The sequence below is a fragment of the Triticum dicoccoides genome, chromosome 7B (assembly GCF_002162155.2).
Source record: "Triticum dicoccoides isolate Atlit2015 ecotype Zavitan chromosome 7B, WEW_v2.0, whole genome shotgun sequence".
Lineage (NCBI taxonomy): Eukaryota > Viridiplantae > Streptophyta > Magnoliopsida > Poales > Poaceae > Triticum > Triticum dicoccoides.
The window spans coordinates 549,034,325-549,056,296 of record NC_041393.1 but is presented as its reverse complement, the minus strand read 5'-3'; the positions used below and the strand labels follow the sequence as shown (position 1 = coordinate 549,056,296).

General features: G+C 49.9%; 3 protein-coding genes across 3 annotated transcripts in view; 1 reads left to right on the top strand and 2 right to left on the bottom strand.

Moving 5' to 3' along the window:
• Positions 1-16,767, bottom strand: part of LOC119339106 (BTB/POZ and MATH domain-containing protein 1-like) — a 28,565-nt gene extending 11,798 nt beyond the window's left edge. Inside the window, exons 1-2 of the mRNA XM_037611268.1 lie at positions 15,873-16,767; positions 14,485-14,834 (exon numbers count right to left, since the gene is read on the bottom strand). Of these exons, the coding sequence (XP_037467165.1) occupies positions 14,485-14,834; positions 15,873-16,767 (1,245 nt within the window). The remainder of the gene's footprint in view (positions 1-14,484; positions 14,835-15,872) is intronic.
• A 488-nt stretch (positions 16,768-17,255) lies between these two features.
• Positions 17,256-18,302, top strand: LOC119339105 (BTB/POZ and MATH domain-containing protein 1-like). The gene has a single exon (XM_037611267.1). The coding sequence runs from the start codon at positions 17,256-17,258 to the stop codon at positions 18,300-18,302; it is 1,047 nt and encodes a 348-aa protein (XP_037467164.1).
• Positions 18,303-19,087: 785 nt separating this feature from the next.
• On the bottom strand, positions 19,088-21,491 carry LOC119340284 (serine carboxypeptidase-like 34). The gene is made up of 6 exons (XM_037612180.1): positions 21,185-21,491; positions 20,996-21,103; positions 20,803-20,898; positions 20,595-20,687; positions 20,183-20,271; positions 19,088-20,104 (listed from the first exon to the last, which is right to left on the bottom strand). Exons 1-6 carry the CDS (start codon positions 21,489-21,491, stop codon positions 19,289-19,291), a joined length of 1,509 nt encoding a protein of 502 aa, XP_037468077.1. The 3' UTR covers positions 19,088-19,288.
• Between the last annotated feature and the right edge of the window lie 481 nt (positions 21,492-21,972).

Genomic DNA, 21,972 nt, shown 5'->3' with positions numbered 1-21,972 from the left:
TCAATAATTGTTATTTTGTACCAAGTTTGTGCATGAACATTATATCAGGATCTCGTTTAATTCGAGATGGCTACTCATTTAAATCCGAGAATAATGGTTGTTCTATTTATATGAGAGATATGTTTTATGGTCATGCTCCGATGGTGAATGGTTTATTCTTTATGAATCTCGAGCGTAATGCTACACATATTCATAGTGTAAGTACCAAAAGATGTAAGATTGATAGTGATAGTCCCACATACTTGTGGCACTGCCGCCTTGGTCACATAGGTGTCAAACGCATGAAGAAGCTCCATGCTGATGGACTTTTAGAGTCTCTTGATTACGAATCATTTGACACGTGCGAACCATGCCTCATGGGTAAAATGACCAAGACTCCGTTCTCAGGAACAATGGAGCGAGCAACCAACCTATTGGAAATCATACATACTGATGTGTGCGGTCCAATGAGTGTTGAGGCTCGCGGTAGCTATCGTTATGTTCTCACCCTCACTGATGACTTGAGTAGATATGGGTATGTCTACTTAATGAAACACAAGTCTGAGACCTTTGAAAAGTTCAAGGAATTTCAGAGTGAAGTTGAGAATCAACGTGACAGGAAAATCAAGTTCCTACGATCAGATCGAGGAGGAGAATACTTGAGTCACGAGTTTGGCACACACTTAAGAAAATGTGGAATAGTTTCACAACTCACGCCGCCTGGAACACCTCAGCGTAATGGTGTGTCCGAACATCGTAATCGCACTCTATTAGATATGGTGCGATCTATGATGTCTCTTGCCGATTTACCGCTGTCCTTTTGGGGGTATGCTTTAGAGACTGCCGCATTCACTTTAAATAGGGCACCGTCGAAATCCGTTGAGGCGACACCGTATGAATTATGGTCTGGGAAGAAACCTAAGCTGTCGTTTCTAAAAGTTTGGGGATGCGATGCTTATGTCAGGAAACTTCAACTTGAAAAGCTCGAACCCAAATCGGAAAAATGCGTCTTCATAGGATACCCTAAAGAAACTATTGGGTATATCTTCTACCTCAGATCCGAAGGCAATATCTTTGTTGCCAAGAATGGGTCCTTTCTGGAGAAAGAGTTTCTCTCGAAAGAAGTAAGTGGGAGGAAAGTAGAGCTTGATGAAGTATTACCTCTTGAACCGGAAAATGGCGCAACTCAAGAAAATGTTCCTGAGGTGCCTGCACCGACTAGAGAGGAAGTTAATGATAATGATCAAGATACTTCTGATCAAGCTCCTACTGAAATTCGAAGGTCCACAAGGACACGTTCCGCACCAGAGTGGTACGGCAACCCTGTCTTGGAAATCATGTTGTTAGACAACAGTGAACCTTCGAACTATGAAGAAGTGATGGCGGGCCCGGATTCCGACAAATGGCTAGAAGCCATGAAATCCGAGATAGGATCCATGTATGAAAACGAAGTATGGACTTTGACTGACTTGCCCGTTGAACGGCAAGCCATAGAAAATAAATGGATCTTTAAGAAGAAGACAGACGCGGATGGTAATGTGACCATCTATAAAGCTCGTCTTGTCGCTAAGGGTTATCGACAAGTTCAAGGGGTTGACTACGATGAGACTTTCTCACCGGTAGCAAAGCTGAAGTCCGTCCGAATCATGTTAGCAATTGCCGCATTTTATGATTATGAAATTTGGCAAATGGACGTCAAAACGGCATTCCTTAATGGTTTCCTTAAGGAAGAATTGTATATGATGCAGCCGGAAGGTTTTGTCGATCCTAAGAATGCTGACAAGGTGTGCAAGCTCCAACGCTCGATTTATGGGCTGGTGCAAGCATCTCGGAGTTGGAACATTCGTAGGAATTGAGAAAGGGGATGCTATAACCAGACCATAGACAGCGTTTCCACATTCACTTTTGAACTTAGGGAAACAGTGAAAGAAGCCCTCGTTCCCGCTCTTCTTTCCCCCGACTTACCCTTAGAAGGAAAGTAGGGGCCTCGGTTTCTGCAGAGAAACCTACACCAGTGAATTTATTTTTGATGAGATGATCAAAGCGTTTGGGTTTACACAGACTTATGGAGAAGCCTGCGTTTACAAGAAAGTGAGTGGGAGCTCTATAGCATTTCTCATACTATATGTAGATGACATACTTTTGATGGGAAATGATATAGAACTTTTGGACAACATTAAGGCCTACTTGAATAAGAGTTTTTCAATGAAGGACCTTGGAGAAGCTGCTTATATATTAGGCATCAAAATCTATAGGGATAGATCGAGACGCCTTATAGGTCTTTCACAAAGCACATATCTTGATAAGATTTTGAAGAAGTTCAAAATGGATCAGTCCAAGAAAGGGTTCTTGCCTGTTTTGCAAGGTGTGAAATTGAGCTCAGCTCAATGTCCGACCACGGCAGAAGATATAGAAGAGATGAGTGTCATCCCCTATGCCTCAACCATAGGTTCTATTATGTATGCCATGCTGTGTACCAGACCTGATGTAAACCTTGCCGTAAGTTTGGTAGGAAGGTACCAAAGTAATCCCGGCAAGGAACACTGGACAGCGGTCAAGAATATCCTGAAGTACCTGAAAAGGACTAAGGAAATGTTTCTCGTTTATGGAGGTGAAGAAGAGCTCGTCGTAAAGGGTTACGTCGACGCTAGCTTCGACACAGATCTGGATGACTCTAAGTCACAGACCGGATACGTGTATATTTTGAATGGTGGGGCAGTAAGCTGGTGCAGTTGCAAGCAGAGCGTCGTGGCAGGATCTACATGTGAAGCGGAGTACATGGCAGCCTCGGAGGCAGCACATGAAGCAATATGGGTGAAGGAGTTCATCACCGACCTAGGAGTCATACCCAATGCGTCGGGGCCGATCAAGCTCTTCTGTGACAACACTGGAGCTATTGCACTTGCCAAGGAGCCCAGGTTTCACAAGAAGACAAGGCACATCAAGCGTCGCTTCAACTCCATTCGTGAAAATGTTCAAGATGGAGACATAGAGATTTGTAAAGTACATACGGACCTGAATGTAGCGGATCCGTTGACTAAACCTCTCCCTAGAGCAAAACATGATCAACACCAGAATTCCATGGGTGTTCGATTCATCACAATGTAACTAGATTATTGACTCTAGTGCAAGTGGGAGACTATTGGAAATATGCCCTAGAGGCAATAATAAAAGCATTATTATTATATTTCTTAGTTCATGATAATTGTCTTTATTCATGCTATAATTGTATTATCCGGAAATCGTAATACATGTGTGAATAACAGACACCAACATGTCCCTAGTAAGCCTCTAGTTGACTAGCTCGTTGATCAATAGATAGTCATGGTTTCCTGGCTATGGACATTGGATGTCATTGATAACGGGATCACATCATTAGGATAATGATGTGATGGACAAGACCCAATCCTAAGCATAGCGTGAGATCGTGTAGTTCGTTTGCTAGAGCTTTTCTAATGTCAAGTATCTTTTCCTTTGACCATGAGATCGTGTAACTCCTGGATACCGTAGGAGTGCTTTGGGTGTATCAAACGTCACAACGTAACTGGGTGACTATAAAGGTGCACTACAGGTATCTCCGAAAGTGTCTGTTGGGTTGACACGGATCGAGACTGGGATTTGTCACTTCGTATGACGGAGAGGTATCACTGGGCCCACTCGGTAATGCATCATCATAATGAGCTCAAAGTGACCAAGTGTTTGGTCACGGGATCATGCATTACGGTACGAGTAAAGTGACTTGCCGGTAACGAGATTGAACGAGGTATTGGGATACCGATGATCGAATCTTGGGCAAGTAACATATCGATTGACAAAGGGAATTGTATACGGGGTTGATTAAATCCTCGACATCGTGGTTCATCCGATGAGATCATCGTGGAGCATGTGGGAGCCAACATGGGTATCCAGATCCCGCTGTTGGTTATTGACCGGAGAGCGATCTCGGTCATGTCTACATGTCTCCCGAACCCGTAGGGTCTACACACTTAAGGTTCGGTGACGCTAGGGTTGTAGGGATATGTACATGCAGTAACCCGAATGTTGTTCGGAGTCCTGGATGAGATCCCGGACGTCACGAGGAGTTCCGGAATGGTCCAGAGGTAAAGATTTATATATGGGAAGTCCTGTTTCGGGCATCGGGACAAGTTTCGGGGTTATCGGTATTGTACCGGGACCACCGGAAGGGTCCCGGGGGCCCACCGGGTGGGGCCACCCATCCCCGGGGGCCACATGGGCTGTAGGGGGTGCGCCTTGGCCTGCATGGGCCAAGGGCACCAGCCCCAACATAGGCTCATGCGCCTAGGGTTTAAGGGGGAAGAGTCCTAAAGGGGGAAGGCACCTCCGAGGTGCCTTGGGGAGGATGGACTCCTCCCCCCCTTGGCCGCACCCTTCCTTGGAGGAAGGGGCAAGGGCTGCGCCTCCCCCTCTCCCTTGGCCCTATATATAGTGGGGAAAAGGAGGAGCAAAACCACCCCAGGCCTTTGGTTGCCTCCTTCTCCCTCCCCGACACCTCCTCCTCCTCCATAGTGCTTAGCGAAGCTCTGCCGGAGTACTGCAGCTCCATCAACACCACGCCGTCGTGCTGCTGCTGGTGCCATCTCCCTCAACCTCTCCTCTCCCCTTGCTGGATCAAGAAGGAGGAGACGTGGTTGTTCCGTACGTGTGTTGAACGCGGAGGTGCCGTCCGTTCGGTGCTAGGATCTCCGGTGATTTGGATCACGTCGTGTTCGACTACATCATCCCCGTTCTTTGAACGCTTCCGCTCGCGATCTACGAGGTACGTAGATGCATCTAATCACTCGTTGCTAGATGAACTCATAGATGGATCTTGGTGAAACCGTAGGAAAATTTTTGTTTTCTGCAACGTTCCCCAACACATTTCACTCGGCGTCCGTCGCCTTATGGTCTATGGCGACTCAGATTTAGTGGTCAACCAAGTGATGAAGGAGTGGGACGTGAGAAGCCAGGCCATGACTGGATACTGCAATGCAGTGAGGAAGCTGGAAAAGAAGTTTGAGGGGTTAGAGCTCCATCATATACCCCGACTGAAAAATCAAGCAGCTGATGATCTAGCAAAGATAGGTTCCAAGAGAGAAGCCATTCCGAGTGGTGTGTTCTTGGAGCATATACATACTCCATTAGTTAAAGAAGATCCTTTCATTGAAGAAGTCCCGCAGCCCAAGAGTGCCACAGATCCGACTAAAGTAGAAGTCCCAGCAGTGGTCGACTTGGTCATGGAGGTCTTAGTGGTCATTCCCGACTGGACAGTTCCATATATCGCGTATATCCTGAGAAAAGAACTCCCGAAGGATGAGGAAGAGGCTCAAATCATCCTTGATGATATCCACTCGGGGACCTGTGGTCATCATGCGTCCTCTCGGACCATCGTGGCCAAAGCATACCGAGCCGGATTTTACTGGCCAAAGGCAAATGAGATGGCAAAGGAAATAGTGGACAAGTGCGAAGGATGTCAGTTTTACTCCAATATGTCACACAAGCCTGCGTCAGCTCTGAAGACCATACCACTCGCCTGGCCCTTCGCAGTATGGGGGTTGGATATGGTAGGCCCCTTGAGAACAGGTCGAAGCGGTTTCACGCATGTACTGGTTGCAGTCGACAAGTTCACCAAGTGGATTGAGGCTAAACCCATCAAGAACCTCGACGCCGGTACTGCTGTTAGCTTCATCAGGGAACTGATATTCAGATATGGAGTCCCACACAGCATCATTACAGATAATGAGTCGAACTTCGACTCGGAGGAATCAGAGATTTCTGTACCTCTCAAGGCACACGAGTCGACTACGCTTCGGTCGCCCATCCACAGTCGAATGGACAAGTATGGCTTGATCCTCAAAGGGTTGAAACCCTGACTGATGCGTGATCTCAAGCATGCGGCTGGAGCATGGGTCGATGAACTTCCCTCAGTGCTTTGGGGTCTGCGGACCACACCGAATCGGTCGACCAGGAGAACTCCATTCTTCTTGGTCTATGGAGCTGAAGCAGTCTTGCCGAGTGATCTTCTCCACAATGCTCCTCGAGTTGAACTTTACAACGAAGCTGAAGCTGAACAAGCGCGACAGGACGCAGTTGACCTTTTAGAGGAAGAAAGGGAGATGGCTCTGATCCGATCGACCATCTATCAACAAGACTTGCGTCGCTTCCACGCCAGAAACGTGAAGAGTCGAGCCTTCCAGGAAGGAGATTTGGTTCTCCGAGTGGACCAGCAGAAACAACACAAGCTTGCTCCTTCTTGGGAAGGACCCTTCATCGTCACCAAGGTTCTCCACAACGGAGCATACCGTATCTACAACGTCAAGCACAATATCGACGAGCCCCGAGCTTGGAACGCGGAGTTACTCCGCCCATTTTACACTTAAGTTTTCACTCGGATGAGTTGTAATAAAAATACTTTTGTAGTTCATGGTTTACTAAGTAATAGTGTCATAATTTCCCCGATGATGTTTGTCACTTTTATTTTGTTCAGTAAAATTTTCCCCCTCAGTGGGTGACTTAGCTGCGAATCCGTTTCGCCTAAGTTTGTAAAAAAAACCCTTGTCGAGTGGTGAGCCAGACTCCCACTCGGGGGGCTTAGCTGCGAATCCGTTTCGCCTAAGTTTAAATAAAATCCTTCCGAGTGGTGAGCCAGTCTCCCACTCGGGGGGCTTAGCTGCGAACCCATTTCGCCTAAGTTTAAATAAAATCCTACCGAGTGGTGAGCCAGACTCCCACTCGGGGGCTTAGCTGCAGTCCAAGTACTCGCCTAAGTTTGAATAAAATCCTACCGAGTGGTGAGCCAGACTCCCACTCGGGGGCTTAGCTGCAGTCCAAGTACTCGCCTAAGTTTGAATAAAATCCTACCGAGTGGTGAGCCAGATTCCCACTCGGGGGCTTAGCTGCAGTCTAAGTACTCGACTAAGTACAAATACAACATGCGCTCGCAAGGAGGACGAGGTACAGGTCGACTGCGACCCTCTCCTCTGAGCTACGCCACAAGTACAATGTGTGGTCACAAGGAGGACGAGGCGCAAGTCGACTGCGACCCTCTCCTCTGAGCTACGCCACAAATACAACGTGCGCTCGCAAGGAGGACGAGGCGCAGGTTGACTGCGACCCTCTCCTCTGAGCTACGCCACAAGTACAATGTGCGGTCGCAAGGAGGATGAGGCGCAGGTCGCTTGCGGCCCTCTCCTTTGAGCTACGCCACAAGTACAGCGTGAAAATCCTACCGAGTGAGGAGAAAACCTCCCACTCGGGGGCTTAGCTGCAGCCCAGTGCTCGCCTAAGTTACAAAAATCCTACCGAGTGAGGAGCAAACCTCCCACTCGGGGGCTTAGCTGCAGCCTAGTGCTCGCCTAAGGTATAAAAATCCTGCCGAGTGAGGAGCAGACCTCCCACTCGGAGGCTTAGCTGCAGCCCAGTGCTCGCCTAAGTTACAAAAATCCTGCCGAGTGAGGAGCAGACCTCCCACTCGGAGGCTTAGCTGCAGCCCAGTGCTCGCCTAAGTTACAAAAATCCTACCGAGTGATGAGCAAACCTCCCACTCGGGGGCTTAGCTGCAGCCCAGTGCTCGCCTAAGTTACAAAAATCCTACCGAGTGGCGAGCGCACCTCCCACTCGGGGGCTTAGCCGCAGCCCAGCGCCTGCCTAAGTGAATTGAAGAGAAAGTCGATTGCAATAAGCATCTTGCTTTAAACCTGCAAAAGACATTTCGAGCCAAATGCAAGCGTATTCAAACGTTGAATCCAAGTTCAGATGGATACCTAAAGGAACCGAAAGTGCTCAGGCACTAGGCATGTTAAGGTTTATCGGTTACAAAATCACTCGGCATACCGAGGCAAATTTAAAGTGTCGAGCTCAAAGAAGTTTTTTACCCCTCCTGTGGAGGGCTGGAAGGTGCAACAAACTCATCAAGATCAATTCCGTCCGCGATCCGAGTGGCGGCAGCTATAAAGGTCTCCATGAAGGATCTGAAGTCGTGTTTCTTGGTGTTGGCCACCCGAAGAGCCGCCAGCTTGTCTTCTCGCGCATCCTTGCAGTGGACTCGAGCCAGACACAGAGAAACATCTGCACCACACCTAGCAGAGGATTTTTTCCACTCCTGCACTCGACCAGGAACTGTGTTTAGTCGAGCCATCAAGGACTCGAGGTCGTTCTGGAGCGTCTCCCTGGGCCAGAGCGTGGTGTCAATGCGGGAAGTGGAAACCTTCAGCCTCACAAGATAGTCAACGACAGCAGCCACGCGAGACTCAAGCCGGAACATGTTCATGGCAACTTCATCGTTCACCGGAGAGTTGATGGGGTCCAGGTTTGGTTCCAGCCGACTAGTTTCCTCCTCAAAGTTTTGGCAAAATTCTGCAAGTACAATCATTGAGTCAAGGCAATGGTCGAATGGAAAGATCACTGTTAAAAATGATTGTTGAGCGCAAAGGATTACCTTCGAGCATGAGGAACAACTTCTTGGCAAGTCCACTCAGAAAGGCCTCCAGATCATTCTTCTTCCTAGTCAACTGACTGGCCTTGTCATTCAGGGCAGCTTTGTCACTTTTCAGTCAACTGACCTCCTTGTTGGCAATCGCAAGAGCAGCTTTCAGATTAGTATTTTCTTCTTCAAGCTTGGTGACCGAAGCTAACTTCTCGTCAGCAAGCTTGGTCTTCTCAGCTAGCTCAAGGTCTTTCTTCTTCTGGGCCTCCTTCACCTTGCCTGCAAGTTACAGCAAGGTCAGATTTTGAAACAAATGAAGGACAAAAGCAGTCGTCGAGATCTCACCGAACGTACCTTTGGTCTCCTCCTTCGCCTTCGTCAGATTCTCCTGGACCAGCTTCAGATCCAGCTCGAGCTGGATGTGCTTGTTCTCCAGCTCGGTGTAACGAGCCGCAAGGTTGCAGGATTTCTGCGAAGAACCAATCGACAAAATGACAAAGATAATTCACATCCGAGTGGATAAGAAAAAATCATGTGTTTCTAAGACTACAGCTGAATACAAACATTCGACCGTAGTCTCGGGGACTACACCCAGTGGGTGCACTCAGCGTGCCCCCACTAGTTCTATTAAGATAGAGTCGACCAGTCGACCAAAAAAAACAACAACCACAGGATGTATTCTTCAGACTGTAACCGACTGCCAGCAGTCGACCACAGTCTCAGGGACTACACCTAGTGGGTGCACTCAGCGTGCTCCCACCGGTTTGAGAGATCCATTCGACTTAGTCGAATGATAGAAGAACTTAACTTATAAAGCATGTGGCCGACTGCCAGCAGTCGATCATAGCCTTGGGGACTACACCCAGCGGGTGCACTCAGTGTGCCCCCGCTAAACCGGAGTTTCAATCGACACACCCAGTGGGTGACTACTATGGATTCCGAAAAGAAAGATTTTCAGATAGCATATCCTAGCAGAACAGGCGATGATCGACTGACCTGAACATTGCTTTGAAGAGCAGAGCTGGCATCGTAGGCTGCCTGGCTTGCCTCCCGGATGGCCTTCACCTGCTCCATCATGACTCCCGCCTGGCGTATCGCTTCCTTTGCAGCACTGGCTTGGTCCTCCGGGACGTAGTGGGTCGAGAAGAGCGAAGGCTGTGCAGCACTCGACGACGCGGGATGAGCACTCGTCAGCGGCACCGTGAAAGATACGGTGTGCCAAGTGGTGTTTTCCTCCTCCGCGACCAGAGTCTCGGGTGCTGTCACATCCTGAGCCACCCTGCTGGTAGACGCTTTCCTGCTCCTCCTGTGCTTCAGCGGTTCCTCGTCGTCATCATCGTCAGGAAGGGTGATAACGACATTGGATGGAGCTGCAGAAAAGAATCAGAATTAGAGACCAAGAGTCAATCGACTAAAAAACAGAATTAAGAGAGTGGTACCAGGTTTTGAGGTTGCATCATCCTCCATCTCATGATCGTCGGCCCTGGCTGAGGTATCGGAAGTAGCAGCACTGCAATTCCAAAAATCAGTCGGTTAACTCAAGTGTCGATCAAAGATAAACTCGTATAAAGCAAGAAGACTCAAGCAGCATTTTTACCCTGATATGGTGGGGATTGACACCTTCATCTTCGGCAGGACTTTGGTCGGCCTCGACGGTGCCACCCTAGATTGCTTCGGAGCCTTTTCAGTCGGCACCGGGGAAGTGGTCTGGGGACGCTTGGTCGACTGCACGACAGTCGCCACCCCCTTGCCGCGTTCAATCGCAGGGTCATGGACAAGCTTCGACCGCCTTTCCGAGCGCGGTGGCGCGACCTCCTCCTCCTCCTCCTCCTCTTCTTCTTCGTCATCATCATCATCATCATCTTCTTCAGCAGCATCCGAGTCCCACTCCTCCTGGCTTTCACCCCCACTCGCTTCTCCCTCCTCAGTTGGAGTCTGCGCTCCATTGGGCATCGAGTACATGTCGGTGAGGACCTGTCAGACATCAAGACAAAGATCAATCGACCAATTTGCGGCGAAAATGGAAATAATTATGGCAAGAATACAATTGGAGGTAAAGTGGGCATACCTTGTCTGGAGTGCTGGAATGGTCGAGTGGAGGAATCCTCCTGGCTCCACGAGGGTTATCCTTGTTCCCAGTGACCGCGGCCATCCACCTTTCCAGCGTGGCATCGTCGACTGCTTCTGGATTGATCCGAGTCTCATCTTCGGTCCCGCAGTACAGCCACATGCAATGGCCCCGGTACTGAAGTGGCTGGATACGTCGCCTAAGAAAAACCTCCAGGAGATCCATACCCGTCACTCCTTCCCGAACCAACTGGACTACGCGCCCCATCAGCATCTTCACGTCGGCTTTCTCCTCCGGGAGCACCTTCAGAGAGGAGGGTTTGTTGGCTCGGTCCATGGTAAACGGAGGGAGGTCACTCGACTGCCCCGGCGTCGACTCGTTCTGGCAGTAAAACCAAGTCGACTGCCAGCCTCTGACCGACTCGGGGAGCGTCATGGCTGGGAAGGTGCTCTTGTTCCTTATCTGGATCCCCAGACCTCCACACATCTGGATAACCTTGGTTTTATCATCATCTGGACTCGCCTTCTTCACGGTCTGAGAGCGACACGTGAAGATATGCTTGAACAGGCCCCAGTGCGGTCGACAACCCAGAAGTTCTCACACATGGACACAAAGGCAGCAAGATAGGCGATAGAGTTTGGATTGAAGTGGTGGAGTTGCGCTCCAAAGAAGTTCAAGAAACCACGGAAGAAAACACTCGGCGGCAAAAAAAACCCGCGGTTGACATGGGTAGCCAGAAGGACACACTCACCCTCTTCCGGCTGGGGTTGCCACTCGTTCCCCGGGAGCCTTGCTGCTCCGTGGGGGATCAGACCGTCGTTGGCCATGTCAGTGAGATCCTTCTCCGTGATGGTAGACCGGATCCAATCTCCTTGGACCCAGCCGTTCGGCAGACGAGATCTAGACGAAGACCCTCCCCGACTGGTTGTTCTCCCTTTCGCCTTCCCCGTCGCCGACGCCTTCTTCGCGCGTTCCAGCGCCGCCGTCTTCTCCTTCACCATGGCTGCCGGCGAAGCGCACGAGGAGCGATTGCGCGGAGGCGGGGGCGGGCGCAGTGGGCGGAGGCAGGGAGGGCAGAGAGAGAATGGAGAGATACTGTTCAAAGGCCCTTGTCGGGCGCCTTTATAAGATCACTTCCGAGTGGATGACAAGTGGGCCCGGGAGATCCAATCACATCCCAAAACAGTCGCGCGTACGCGATACGTGGCGAAAAAGGTGGCGCAAGAATCGAGGCGTCTATGCCCTATCCCATCCGAGCGCCGCGGTCCGCCCTGCTTCGCGCGCTTTCCCAAATTTCGTATCCCACAAAATCCGCTAACGGCAGATCGATCTGTCAGGCGCGAGATTTCCTGCGATCCGTTGCTCGGGAATTGTTAAGTTCAAAAGGTCACTCGACGAAAGAAAAGAATGGATCAAGTCGACTGAAGAAAAGTTGCTGATTATCAACGAGGAGATTATTGGTCCAAGACAACACATATCCAGAATGCAAAAGCAGGTCGGAAATAATATCAACTCCTTCCTCACTCAAGCCTCAATCCATTCGGGGGCTAATGATGGAGTCATGTACCTAGGGCAGGGTCATAGACCTGATCCAAGTACCCTACCCAAGGACACCCTTAGAAGAGACTACCTTCCAGTCGACCAAGGAGGACTTCACTCGACAGACTCAAAGGACTCGACCATGAAGACACACTCGACCACCAGAAGGTCAAGAAGCACTCTGCACCGTAACGGTCTGTAATTAAGAAGACTTTATGGTATTTAGGACACTTTATGTGAGGCGTTACCAGTAACGCCTAGACTACTAGCAGCTGCTGACAGGTACGCGCTAGACAGGCTCAAGCTGATTTGCGAGTACAAGCTGTCCGATGGACTAGGTGTCAACACGGCAGCGACCACTCTGGCCTTTGCGGAGCGGCATAGGTGTTCGCTTCTTAAGGCTAAATGCTTGGAGTTCATTGTTGGAACTTCCACGACTCTTGATGCTGTTATGGCGACTGAGGGGTATAGGCACCTAGAGGCAAGCTGCCCTTTGGTGCTGCGAGAGCTCCTCAAATCTGCCCGTGGGAGAAAGCGTAGCTAGCGCAATGGTCCAGGGTTTGATTATCATGCGTGTGTGCACACTATGGCAAGTTATACATGTGTCTTTTCCTTGTTGGTTTGTAAAATAGGTACCGTTCATGTCGAGCGGTATGCCTGTGTCTTTTTGCACCAAAGGTAGTAACTTATTTCCATAATTATATCGACTTGTAGAGAAGTCCATTTTTGTCCCTATACTTATTGACTTGTGTGGTTTTTGTCACTCAAGTTTAAAACCCGACAACTTCTCATTGTAGATGGCTTGATGATGCAGTTACTGCTGTACGTGGAACGGTGGAAGAGCTACGTATCCTTCTCACACAGATGTTCTCATTATTGATGATTTGGTGCCGGATTTTACTGTTGTTGGCGAGTAATTTCCTTTGATTTTGTTGTCAATGGGGCCCAACCTTTGCCTTTGTTGAAGAAACCATTTGCAATATCAACTAGCAGTGATGCCACGGCATGAAGCGTTTGTTTTTTCCGTTTCTCTGTAGACCAGAGCAATACGAGATCCAATAAGACATTTGAAAGAGCAATACACTAGGATCATGTGGGTAAACAATACATTAGTGCAGTGGATCGTTCATAGGGCAAAGAGACAAAAAAATGAAAATTTTGAGGTCTTGGTTCATTCCTTTGCATAACTAGCTCTCGAGGTACTGTGTGCGCCTTTGTTGTACAGTTCCTTCTCTTTCTGGCCTAGAATAAGTGTAGCTTTAACTCTGTATATACAGCTTCTCTTAATTTATCTAAAAAACTGTGGGAAGAAATTTCTACAGATTCGATAAAAAAGTGTCATGCTCATGTTCATGCCATCTAAACAAGCCAACCTTAGGAAAAGTAGGTTTTGCAAGTTCAACATAACCAAGTGAATTTTATCAAATAAAAGTCCAATTAATTAATATGAAGCAATAATGATGATCCAAGAGAAGGAAAAAATGTTACATGGCAAAACTTTTAACTATCTTAGTGTTGGGAGTTGATTTCTATAAATTCTATGAGGAGGGCACTAGAAAATATAACACGTAAATAATAAATGCTGCTCAAAGCTCGAGATATACGGCAACCAGCATCTTCCAGAATAGATATCAAGGGACAAGTAGAACCGTACCTGTTTTTGCAAGACTCGGTGTCAACCATATTGGAGGCAACCAATTCATCCAAAGTTCAGGATGAACCACATTCACCCAGGTATTATTTTTAATGTCATAAATTCCAACCTCGGGAGGGTCATCTCTCCGGAAAATGTGTGTTGCATCGTCGTCATCTGTAAAATAGACATGGTTTGGCATCAAGTCTGGATAGTCCTTGACGCTTAAGCAAGACGTTGTGCTGCTCCCGATGAACAACGCATAGTCCCCTATCTCTGTTATGTTGACACACTTCTGGTCATCAGAATCAACCCTGTACACTTTGATTTCAGTGACCCACTCCCGACTGCCCGGTTGTTCATGATCAGGATTTAGAAGCTGCCTCCTAATGATTTGGAGGACATTTCCAGATTGCGCCCGAACAACGTGACATTTCGAAACTGTCTGGATTATTTGGGGTAACAACCTTTTGTGGATGGCAGACGGTCCATGTAAATTGTATGCATCAATCGCGCCTTCTTCAGTAACTGCATAGAACCACCCGTCGTGGTATACACAATCTCTGTAGTAGCTAGATACGGTGAGCCAATTCCAGCGATCATCTCCTACCTTGGCAAACGAGAGCTGGCCGTATGGCTGGTGGATGAGCATGACGATGCATTCACCTACCGATGGATCACACGATAAAGCCGCCTTTAGATAGACCATGTGACCATACTCCTCCAAGGACCATATAGCGGTGTCCTCCTCCACCACCCTCGGAATCTCTCATACTTTTCGAGAACCTCGTCGCCGTTTAGGACAGGTTTAACATGCTCCATGGTTGTAACTGGAGGGAGTACATTAGTGTTGCCGGTGATCGGGTTGAGCAGCATCAGCTCAGACTTGTCATCCATAGTGACTAGCCATCCGTGCGATGCGCCAATCCAGTTCTTGATGGGAGATTCAGGGAGCGGCATGGTGTAGGCCTTTTCCTCTGAAAGACTGTACATGCCGAGGGCTTTGAGCCCGCCGGCGGCCTCGGTGTAGTAGAGTAAGCAGGGGGTTTGGCGGACGGGGCAGATGCCGGCGCGGCGTAGCGTGGAGTACGCCGTGTGCCATGCCGCGCAGACGGCGCCGGATCGGAGGAGGTCCGGGCACTCGAGCAGCATGAGCACGTTGTACAGTATGTCGGCGGGCAGCTCGGACCAATCTGAAGCAATATTTTAAATAGCGCGCTACAAAATATAGCGAGGCCCTTCTCTAAACGCTACACAAGTTATAGCGCGCTAATAGCGTGCTATATTTCAAGATAGCGTTTGCAAAAGAAATCAAATATATCTAGAAATAAAGTATTTAAGCAACTAAATTTTTCATAGGAGCAAGCAATATATGCATAAGGGCCAAATCCAGCACATAAAAATAGTAAGTCTCAAACATCAACAAGCATAGGTTTAAGAGTCTCTAACATCAACAGCCACCGGGGCAGCCACCTGGGCTTGCTGGTTAGGTCTCGTGGGAGAATCTGATAAAAGGAGTGAGAAAGCTAGTGGTCGTGGATTGGTTTTGGCCTGCTGGGCCTGCTGGGCTGTGCTTATTTCAGTTTTGCATGGTCTGCACGTTGTAACGTTACAACGTTATAGCGTGTGTAGCGCGCTAATTACGCGATTAGCAGCGTAGCGTCCGATTTTGCCAAAACGTAACGTCTCCCTTTCAAATATGCTATAACCGCGTTATAACGGCGAAATAGCGTGCTATTTAAAATATTGATCTGGAGCGGGAGATGGAGCTTCCATCGTTGTGGATGATTGGCGAACCTAGAGCAGGTGGAATACAACGGCAGGGGAGGCAAACTCTGTCAGCGTTCGTTGTACTTATAGATCCTTCGCTCCCACGCCAGTTCGATCCGGGAAAGAATTGGATTTGGATATACCTGATCGACTCGGGTCGGGGAAACACTCAATCAACCGGTACAAATTGGACGCCTCGCCCTCTAGCTAAATATTGGACAGCCGTGCACAAGATTGTTCCAAACTACAACTAGTACTGTACTAAGATTTAACCAATTAGAACAGTGTCATGTTCAGCGGATTAAAAAGCCGTCACAGAGCCAAAAACTAAAAAGAGATAGTAGTATTGAAGACACGAGAGATAATCCCTGAAAAAAAAAAAAAGACACGAGGTATAATTTGGTACAGATGACAAATACTGGAGTGGTTCGGACCTTTGCACTAGCTACACATTCTTTCACGCGCAGACTTGAGAAGCTCGCGCAGAACAGAAGGGCAGCTTGTCTCCAGTTGCTTATACCCCTCAGTCGCCATGACGACATCAAGGATCTCAGGGGTGCTGACGATGAATTCCAAACACTTAGCCTTGAGCAGGGAACAGCCACGCTGGTCGGCCAGAGCCAGAGTCGTTGCGTCGGTGTAGACGAAGTGCAGCATGGACCTGAATGCCTCCGGATCCATGTCCTTGACCTCGACGCGGGCGGAGCTCTCCTCCTTCGTCTCCCCAAAGAACTCGGCCATGAGCACGGGAGACCTTGCGGCGAGCACGGCCTTGTGCGCGGCGAAGGACTCGCCGGAGACAAGAAACGTGACGTCCGCTCCGGTCTGGCCCCGCAGGAGCTCGCCGAGATGCCGGCGCAAGTCCGACGACGGGACGTCCGCTCCATGAACCGAGCTCGCTGCTGAACCGGGTATGTCCTTCAGCACGGTGATGGTGCACCGCACTGTGTAAGAATCATCCTTGATATAGACGGATTTTTCCAGAGCACTCATTTGAATGAGGAAAACTGGAGACGAGCTGTCTTGGGGGCGCTTGAATGTTGCTGCTTCTCTCTCTTCTTTGGAGGGGTTGAGCTTTCCCTGTGGATCTACGAGCTGACAGGCTAGACTGGCCCTCACGCTGCTCGTACGGGCTTCACCGATGAAGACGAGCTTCAAGGCTAAAGACGAACTGTGGTAACGATTGGACAGCCCTGTAGGATACAAATGGATATCCCAGTCGTAGCCGTAGACGTTCCACCTGGATTTGATGCAGCCGTCGACGCTGTCCATGGTCTTGGTCATGGAGTAGCCATTGATCGTGAGCAGCTGCACCGAGCGGACGACGTCCGTGAGGTTTGTGCAGGCATCTTCCATGGAGATAGCTGGGAAGTGGAATGAACAGAGTAGAGGAGACGATATGAGAAACTGAGAATGATTGTGGAGGTTTTATGGAGGTTGTAGTTGTACACCTCAAACGCAGTAACCATGACTCCTCGGGTAAAGATGCATGAAATAGAATATCAATGGTCGATCGAGCTGAATAACAAATGATCTGTCAATGCGGTACACCAACAGCCACACGATGTTCACCAACACAAAAATGCTTCGTATTTCCAACTTGCAGCGTCCCCATCATCAATGGTGACTGCTGGTATACTGCACGCATGCAACCTCCAGCATCCATTTATTGGCATGCGGCAATGCCTTACCCGAAGAGTCCAGTCGACAGCTTACGTCCCGGTATAAAAATCGTGGCGAAGTACCCAACAATCTTCCTCACATGCACGGGTAGCATTCTCACTTCAGTCGTCTCTCGTAACTTCCCCTTTTTCCCTCCACTCTCGTATCTCTCTGCCTTCGCCATGGCAAGCACCCACATCAACCTCACCGACGTTGTGCGCTCGGTGCGGCTGCTCAGGGTCAACGGCTACTGCATGACCAAGACCATGGACAGCCTCGACGGCTGCATCAAGTCCAGATGGAACGTCTACGGGTACGATTGGGAGATCCGACTGTATACCGCAGGGTTGCCTGGCCATCATTCCATGTACATTTCGTGGATATGGGTAGAGCTCTTCTTCCTCGGTGAAGCACGGGCGCGCAACGTTAAGGCGACTCTCGGTTGTCGCCTGGTGGATCCGAGGGGGAAGCTGAAACCATCTGAAGAGACGAGACGTGGTGGAACATTCAAGAATCCGCAGGACAGCTCGTCTGCGTTCTGGCTCATCGAAAAAAGCGCTCTAGAAAGATCGGCCTATCTCAAGGACGACTCGTTCACCGTGCAGTGCACCATCACGGTGCTGAAGGAAATACCCGATCTGCCATCGATCTCGGTTAGGGGAATAATGGAGGTGCCATCGTCCAAATTGCACGAGCACCTCGGCGAGCTCCTGAGGAGCGGGACCGGAGCGGACGTCACGTTTCTTGTCTCCGGCGAGTCCTTCGCCGCGCACAAGGCCATTCTCGCTGCAAGGTCCCCCGTTCTTATGGCCGAGTTCTTCGGGAAAATGAAGGAGAGGAGCTCTCGCGACGCCGAGGTCAAGGCCATGCTGCACTTCGTCTACACCGACACGGTGCCTGAACTTGCTGATGAGAAGACAGAGCTGGTGACGGCTATGGCTCAGCATCTGCTTGCTGCTGCTGAGAGGTACGGGCTCGACAGGCCCAAGCTGATTTGTGAAGGCAGGCTCTCTTGCGGCATCAGCGTCGACACGGCGGCGACGACTCTGGCTCTAGCGGAGCAGCATAACTGCTCCCTGCTCAAGGCAAAGTGCTTGAAGTTTATAGTCAGAACTCCGGCGACTCTTGATGCTGTCATGGCGACGGACGGGTATCAGCACCTGGAGGCAAGCTGCCCCTTGGTGCTGCGCGAGCTGCTCAAGTCCGCCCGTGGCAGAAAGCGTGGCTAACAGTTAGTGCATGCCAAGGTCCAATACTGGCATGCCCGTGTGCATTGTGCCAAGTTATGCACTTGTTTTCTGTCACGAAAGAAAACTTATTTTGCTGAGTATATTCTATCCCCATGTGTTACTGCTGGCAATTAGTTTCTTTTTTGCGAGTACTGTTAGCAATTATCTTCTTTCTCCAGATTTACGACGCCTGGATGGAGGGCGTTGAGCGATATGGAAGCGCCACACCCGAGAGGGATATTTTGCTTAGAACTTTGGGGCGCTCAAATTTGTGATTGGTTTTTTGAGCAGCTAAACCGAGTAGGAGTTAAGCTAAGAGTAAATTGTAAAAACCATCATAATTGGGGCTGAAGTTATCAATGCTTCATGGAAAAAGCACCAGAAAACATGCATTTTGGCGCGTGTTTGATGACTTTTGGATAATTATGATTTTTTTTTTTGCAATTTACTCTTTGTCTGGGCATGCTCTTGCCAAAAACCATAGGGAGTACCTAGAACTCATCTAGATGAGATATAGTTTGGTCTCATTCACTTTGAAAACAAGAACAGATACAACTCATGTCAGCACACACGTATCTTATAGCATCACATCCAATGGTTATAAAAGATGAATAAGACCAAATTATATCTCATCTAGATGAGTTCTAGTAAAACTGAAACCATAACCCCAATAGCAGCAGCTGAATTCGGTCTGACCACACCAAGCTTTGGGAGTGCACCGATCTGCACCTGAATGTACTGTTAAATCGGTCTGAACGCCTCTCATTGTGATCAAAAGTCCAGTTCTGCACTATTGCGCGTACAAAAATTACTTGTATTTCTAAATAAGATGCTTGTATTATTTACTAGGAGCAACGGAAGTTCTGATTTACATAAAAATAGTATGAAACTAGATTTTCGTTCAAACCTATTAGATCGATCAACTACAATCCATTCAAACAACCTCCAATATATATATAGTTCAACGAAGCACTATTTCCCCAAGCTCAGGCGACGATGGGTTTGGGCGGCAACTCCTTGGCGGCGAGGAAGTGCGCGAAGAGCTGCCTGGCCTGCACGGGCGTGACGGTGGGCACCATGTGGCCGGCGCCGCGGACGGTGACGAAGGTGAGGCCGTCGTAGTCCACCTGGAAGCCGCCGACCTGGTCGCTGGTGAACCACTCCCTCCACTGCTTGAGGGTCCTGAGGCCGAGCTTGCGCAGCGCGTGGCGGGTGGAGGAGACGGGCACGCGGCCGTCGGTGTCGCCGCTGTACACCCAGACGCGGAGGCCGGCGTCGACCATCCTCTTGATCACCGGCAGCGTGGACGCCGGCGAGTCCTGCCAGTGCTGGAACAGCGGGTCGCTGCACGCGGCCCACGCGTAGGGGATGCTCCCGGTGGCGTTGGCGTGCAGCGCGTGCTGCACGTCCCGGCGATTCAGGTACGCGGCGGCGTAGTTGTCCAGGCACGGGTCGTAGCTGTTGTAGCGCGGCCGCAGGGGCCTGCCGTTGTCGGACCGGTGGAGGCGGCGCGGCAGCTGGCCGGCGGCGCCGGAGGGGCTGGCGGTGCAGGCGGGGGTGTAGAGGCTGTAGAGGTCGATGTGGTCGAACGCCCCGTAGAAGCCGTTCATGGCGCGGTCGCAGGCGGGGTTGCTCGCGGGGTTGTGGCCCGTGGAGGAGAAGGCGCTGCTGTTGCCGGCCTGGTCGAACCTGCAGTTCTTGTTGATGGCGTCGTAGAGCTCGTCGGAGATGACGGCGTGGTCCCAAGCGTAGTCCACCATGCCGCGGTCGTCCGACGCCTCGTCGATCGCCGCGTTCCCGATCTGGGACAACTAGAGGTTAACATCATCGACGATAAGGTAGGAACATCTAACCGCAAATCAACAGAATTGATTGCGTACCATGAATCCCTTGAAATTGATGTGCCTGCTCCTGTGCACCTTCTTGTTCTGCTCCACGATCTTCTCGGCGAGATTGGGGACGTAGTGCCCTACCAAATTTAGAAGATTGATTAGATTTTCCCCCCCTAATATCACGTAGTTAATGTGGTACCATAATCACGAGATTAATCGACGGGTAGTACTACCTCCGTCTCGGTGAATAAGTCATTCACGTAGTTTTAGGTTGACGATTTAACTATCTAAATATGTATTATATGTGACAAAAAATATATATTTAGAAACTACATCCTTGTAGAAATGTAGTGATATACTTTTCATTATATATAACATATATTTAATTCCTCAAATCGATGACCTAGAACTACGCGAATGACTTATTCACCTAGACGGAGGTAGTAGTAGCAATACTCACCGGCGTAGCTCTCTCCGGCGATGTAGAAATCGTGGCCCTTGAACTGCGGGAACCTCTCGAACCAGTTTACGAGGAACGTGTACGCGTCATGAGCTGATTCATTCACAAACGCGTCCACTCGATCGAGTAAGTCAATTAATCAGAGAAAAACTACGTAGAAAAGTATGCACGGGTTGGGTACTGGGTTCATGCATGGATGGATACGTACCGGCGAGCTCGTCGCCGAATCTCTCGAGATCGGCGGTGGTGTTCGTGTAGGAGAATCCGACGCCGGCGGGCTGCTCCAAGAAGAGCAGATTTGCCTCTGCAGTAGCACACGTACAGAAAATTAACAACTAAGATTACAACTATTTAACTGTAATTACCAAAGTTGATGGCACTGTGAGTTTGTGACAGGGTACCTTTGTTCCATGCGTCGGGGTTGAGCCTGAGCTCAGGTGTTCCCTTCTGGATCAGCAAGGGGCCCACCTCCTCCAGCGCTCCGTATCCAAGCGACGAGCATCCGGGCCCTGCATGCATGCAATAATATTTTTTGACTCTAGAACGACTACTCAGATCGATCGAGTCGAGTAGATGCTCATGGTGCGTACCTCCGTTGAGCCAGAGGACGAGCGGCTTCTTGACGACGTCGTGGGTGGCCTCGAAGAACCAGTAGAAGAGCGCGCGGCCGTGCGTCTCGTTCACCGTCACGCACCCGGCGAACTGCCGGACGCCGAGCCCCTCCGGCTGCCCCGGCAGCGACTCCACCAGGTCCGCCTCCTGCCTGTCGAACACCTTCGCGAACCCGTCGTGGTGGTGGTGGTGGCGGTGGTGCCTCGCCGCCTCCACGGTCGTCGTCGAGACGAGCGCGACCGCCAGCAGGAGGACGACCGCCGCCGCCGCCCTCGACATCGCCATGGCTACTCGACGTACGTAGATCGATCGACCCAGGCCGCTCGTGAACTGCTACGTACGTGGTACTCTGCTCTGCCGATGTTCTCCTCGGGGCGTCTGTGCCGTGGGTATATATATGGCATCACGTTAAAGTTTTCCTGATGGGATTTCGACCGTGTTTGGATGGAAATCAAATCTCTCGCAGGGAAAGAGATGGAAATCAAATCAGCTCGTGGCTGGCCGTTGCGATGCAGGGTTTGGTTTGTCTGGTAAGTCGTTATTGTATCTATTACTTACATCAGCATTGCTGCTTGCTACGTATCTGGACGGATTAAAACGCGGGCAGACTGGTTCCAGGAATCCAGCTGCTGCTATGCACGCACGCACGTATCTGGACGGATTAAAACGCGACGCCGCCAGTCTGTTGAAAAAGGATCCAGCTTGCTAATTTCATGCGATTCCATTGTATCTACTGTCAGGTTTTGTTACGAATTTTGGTCACGGG

Coding starts and splice junctions, on each gene's coding strand:
- LOC119339105 (XM_037611267.1), top strand. CDS start 17,256: ATGGCAAGCACCCACATCAACCTCACCGACGTTGTGCGCTCGGTGCGG.
- LOC119340284 (XM_037612180.1), bottom strand. CDS start 21,491: ATGGCGATGTCGAGGGCGGCGGCGGCGGTCGTCCTCCTGCTGGCGGTC. Junction 21,104..21,184: donor CGTCCTCTGGCTCAACGGAG/GTACGCACCATG, acceptor GCATGCATGCAG/GGCCCGGATGCTCGTCGCTT. Junction 20,688..20,802: donor ATTCGGCGACGAGCTCGCCG/GTACGTATCCAT, acceptor TGAATGAATCAG/CTCATGACGCGTACACGTTC.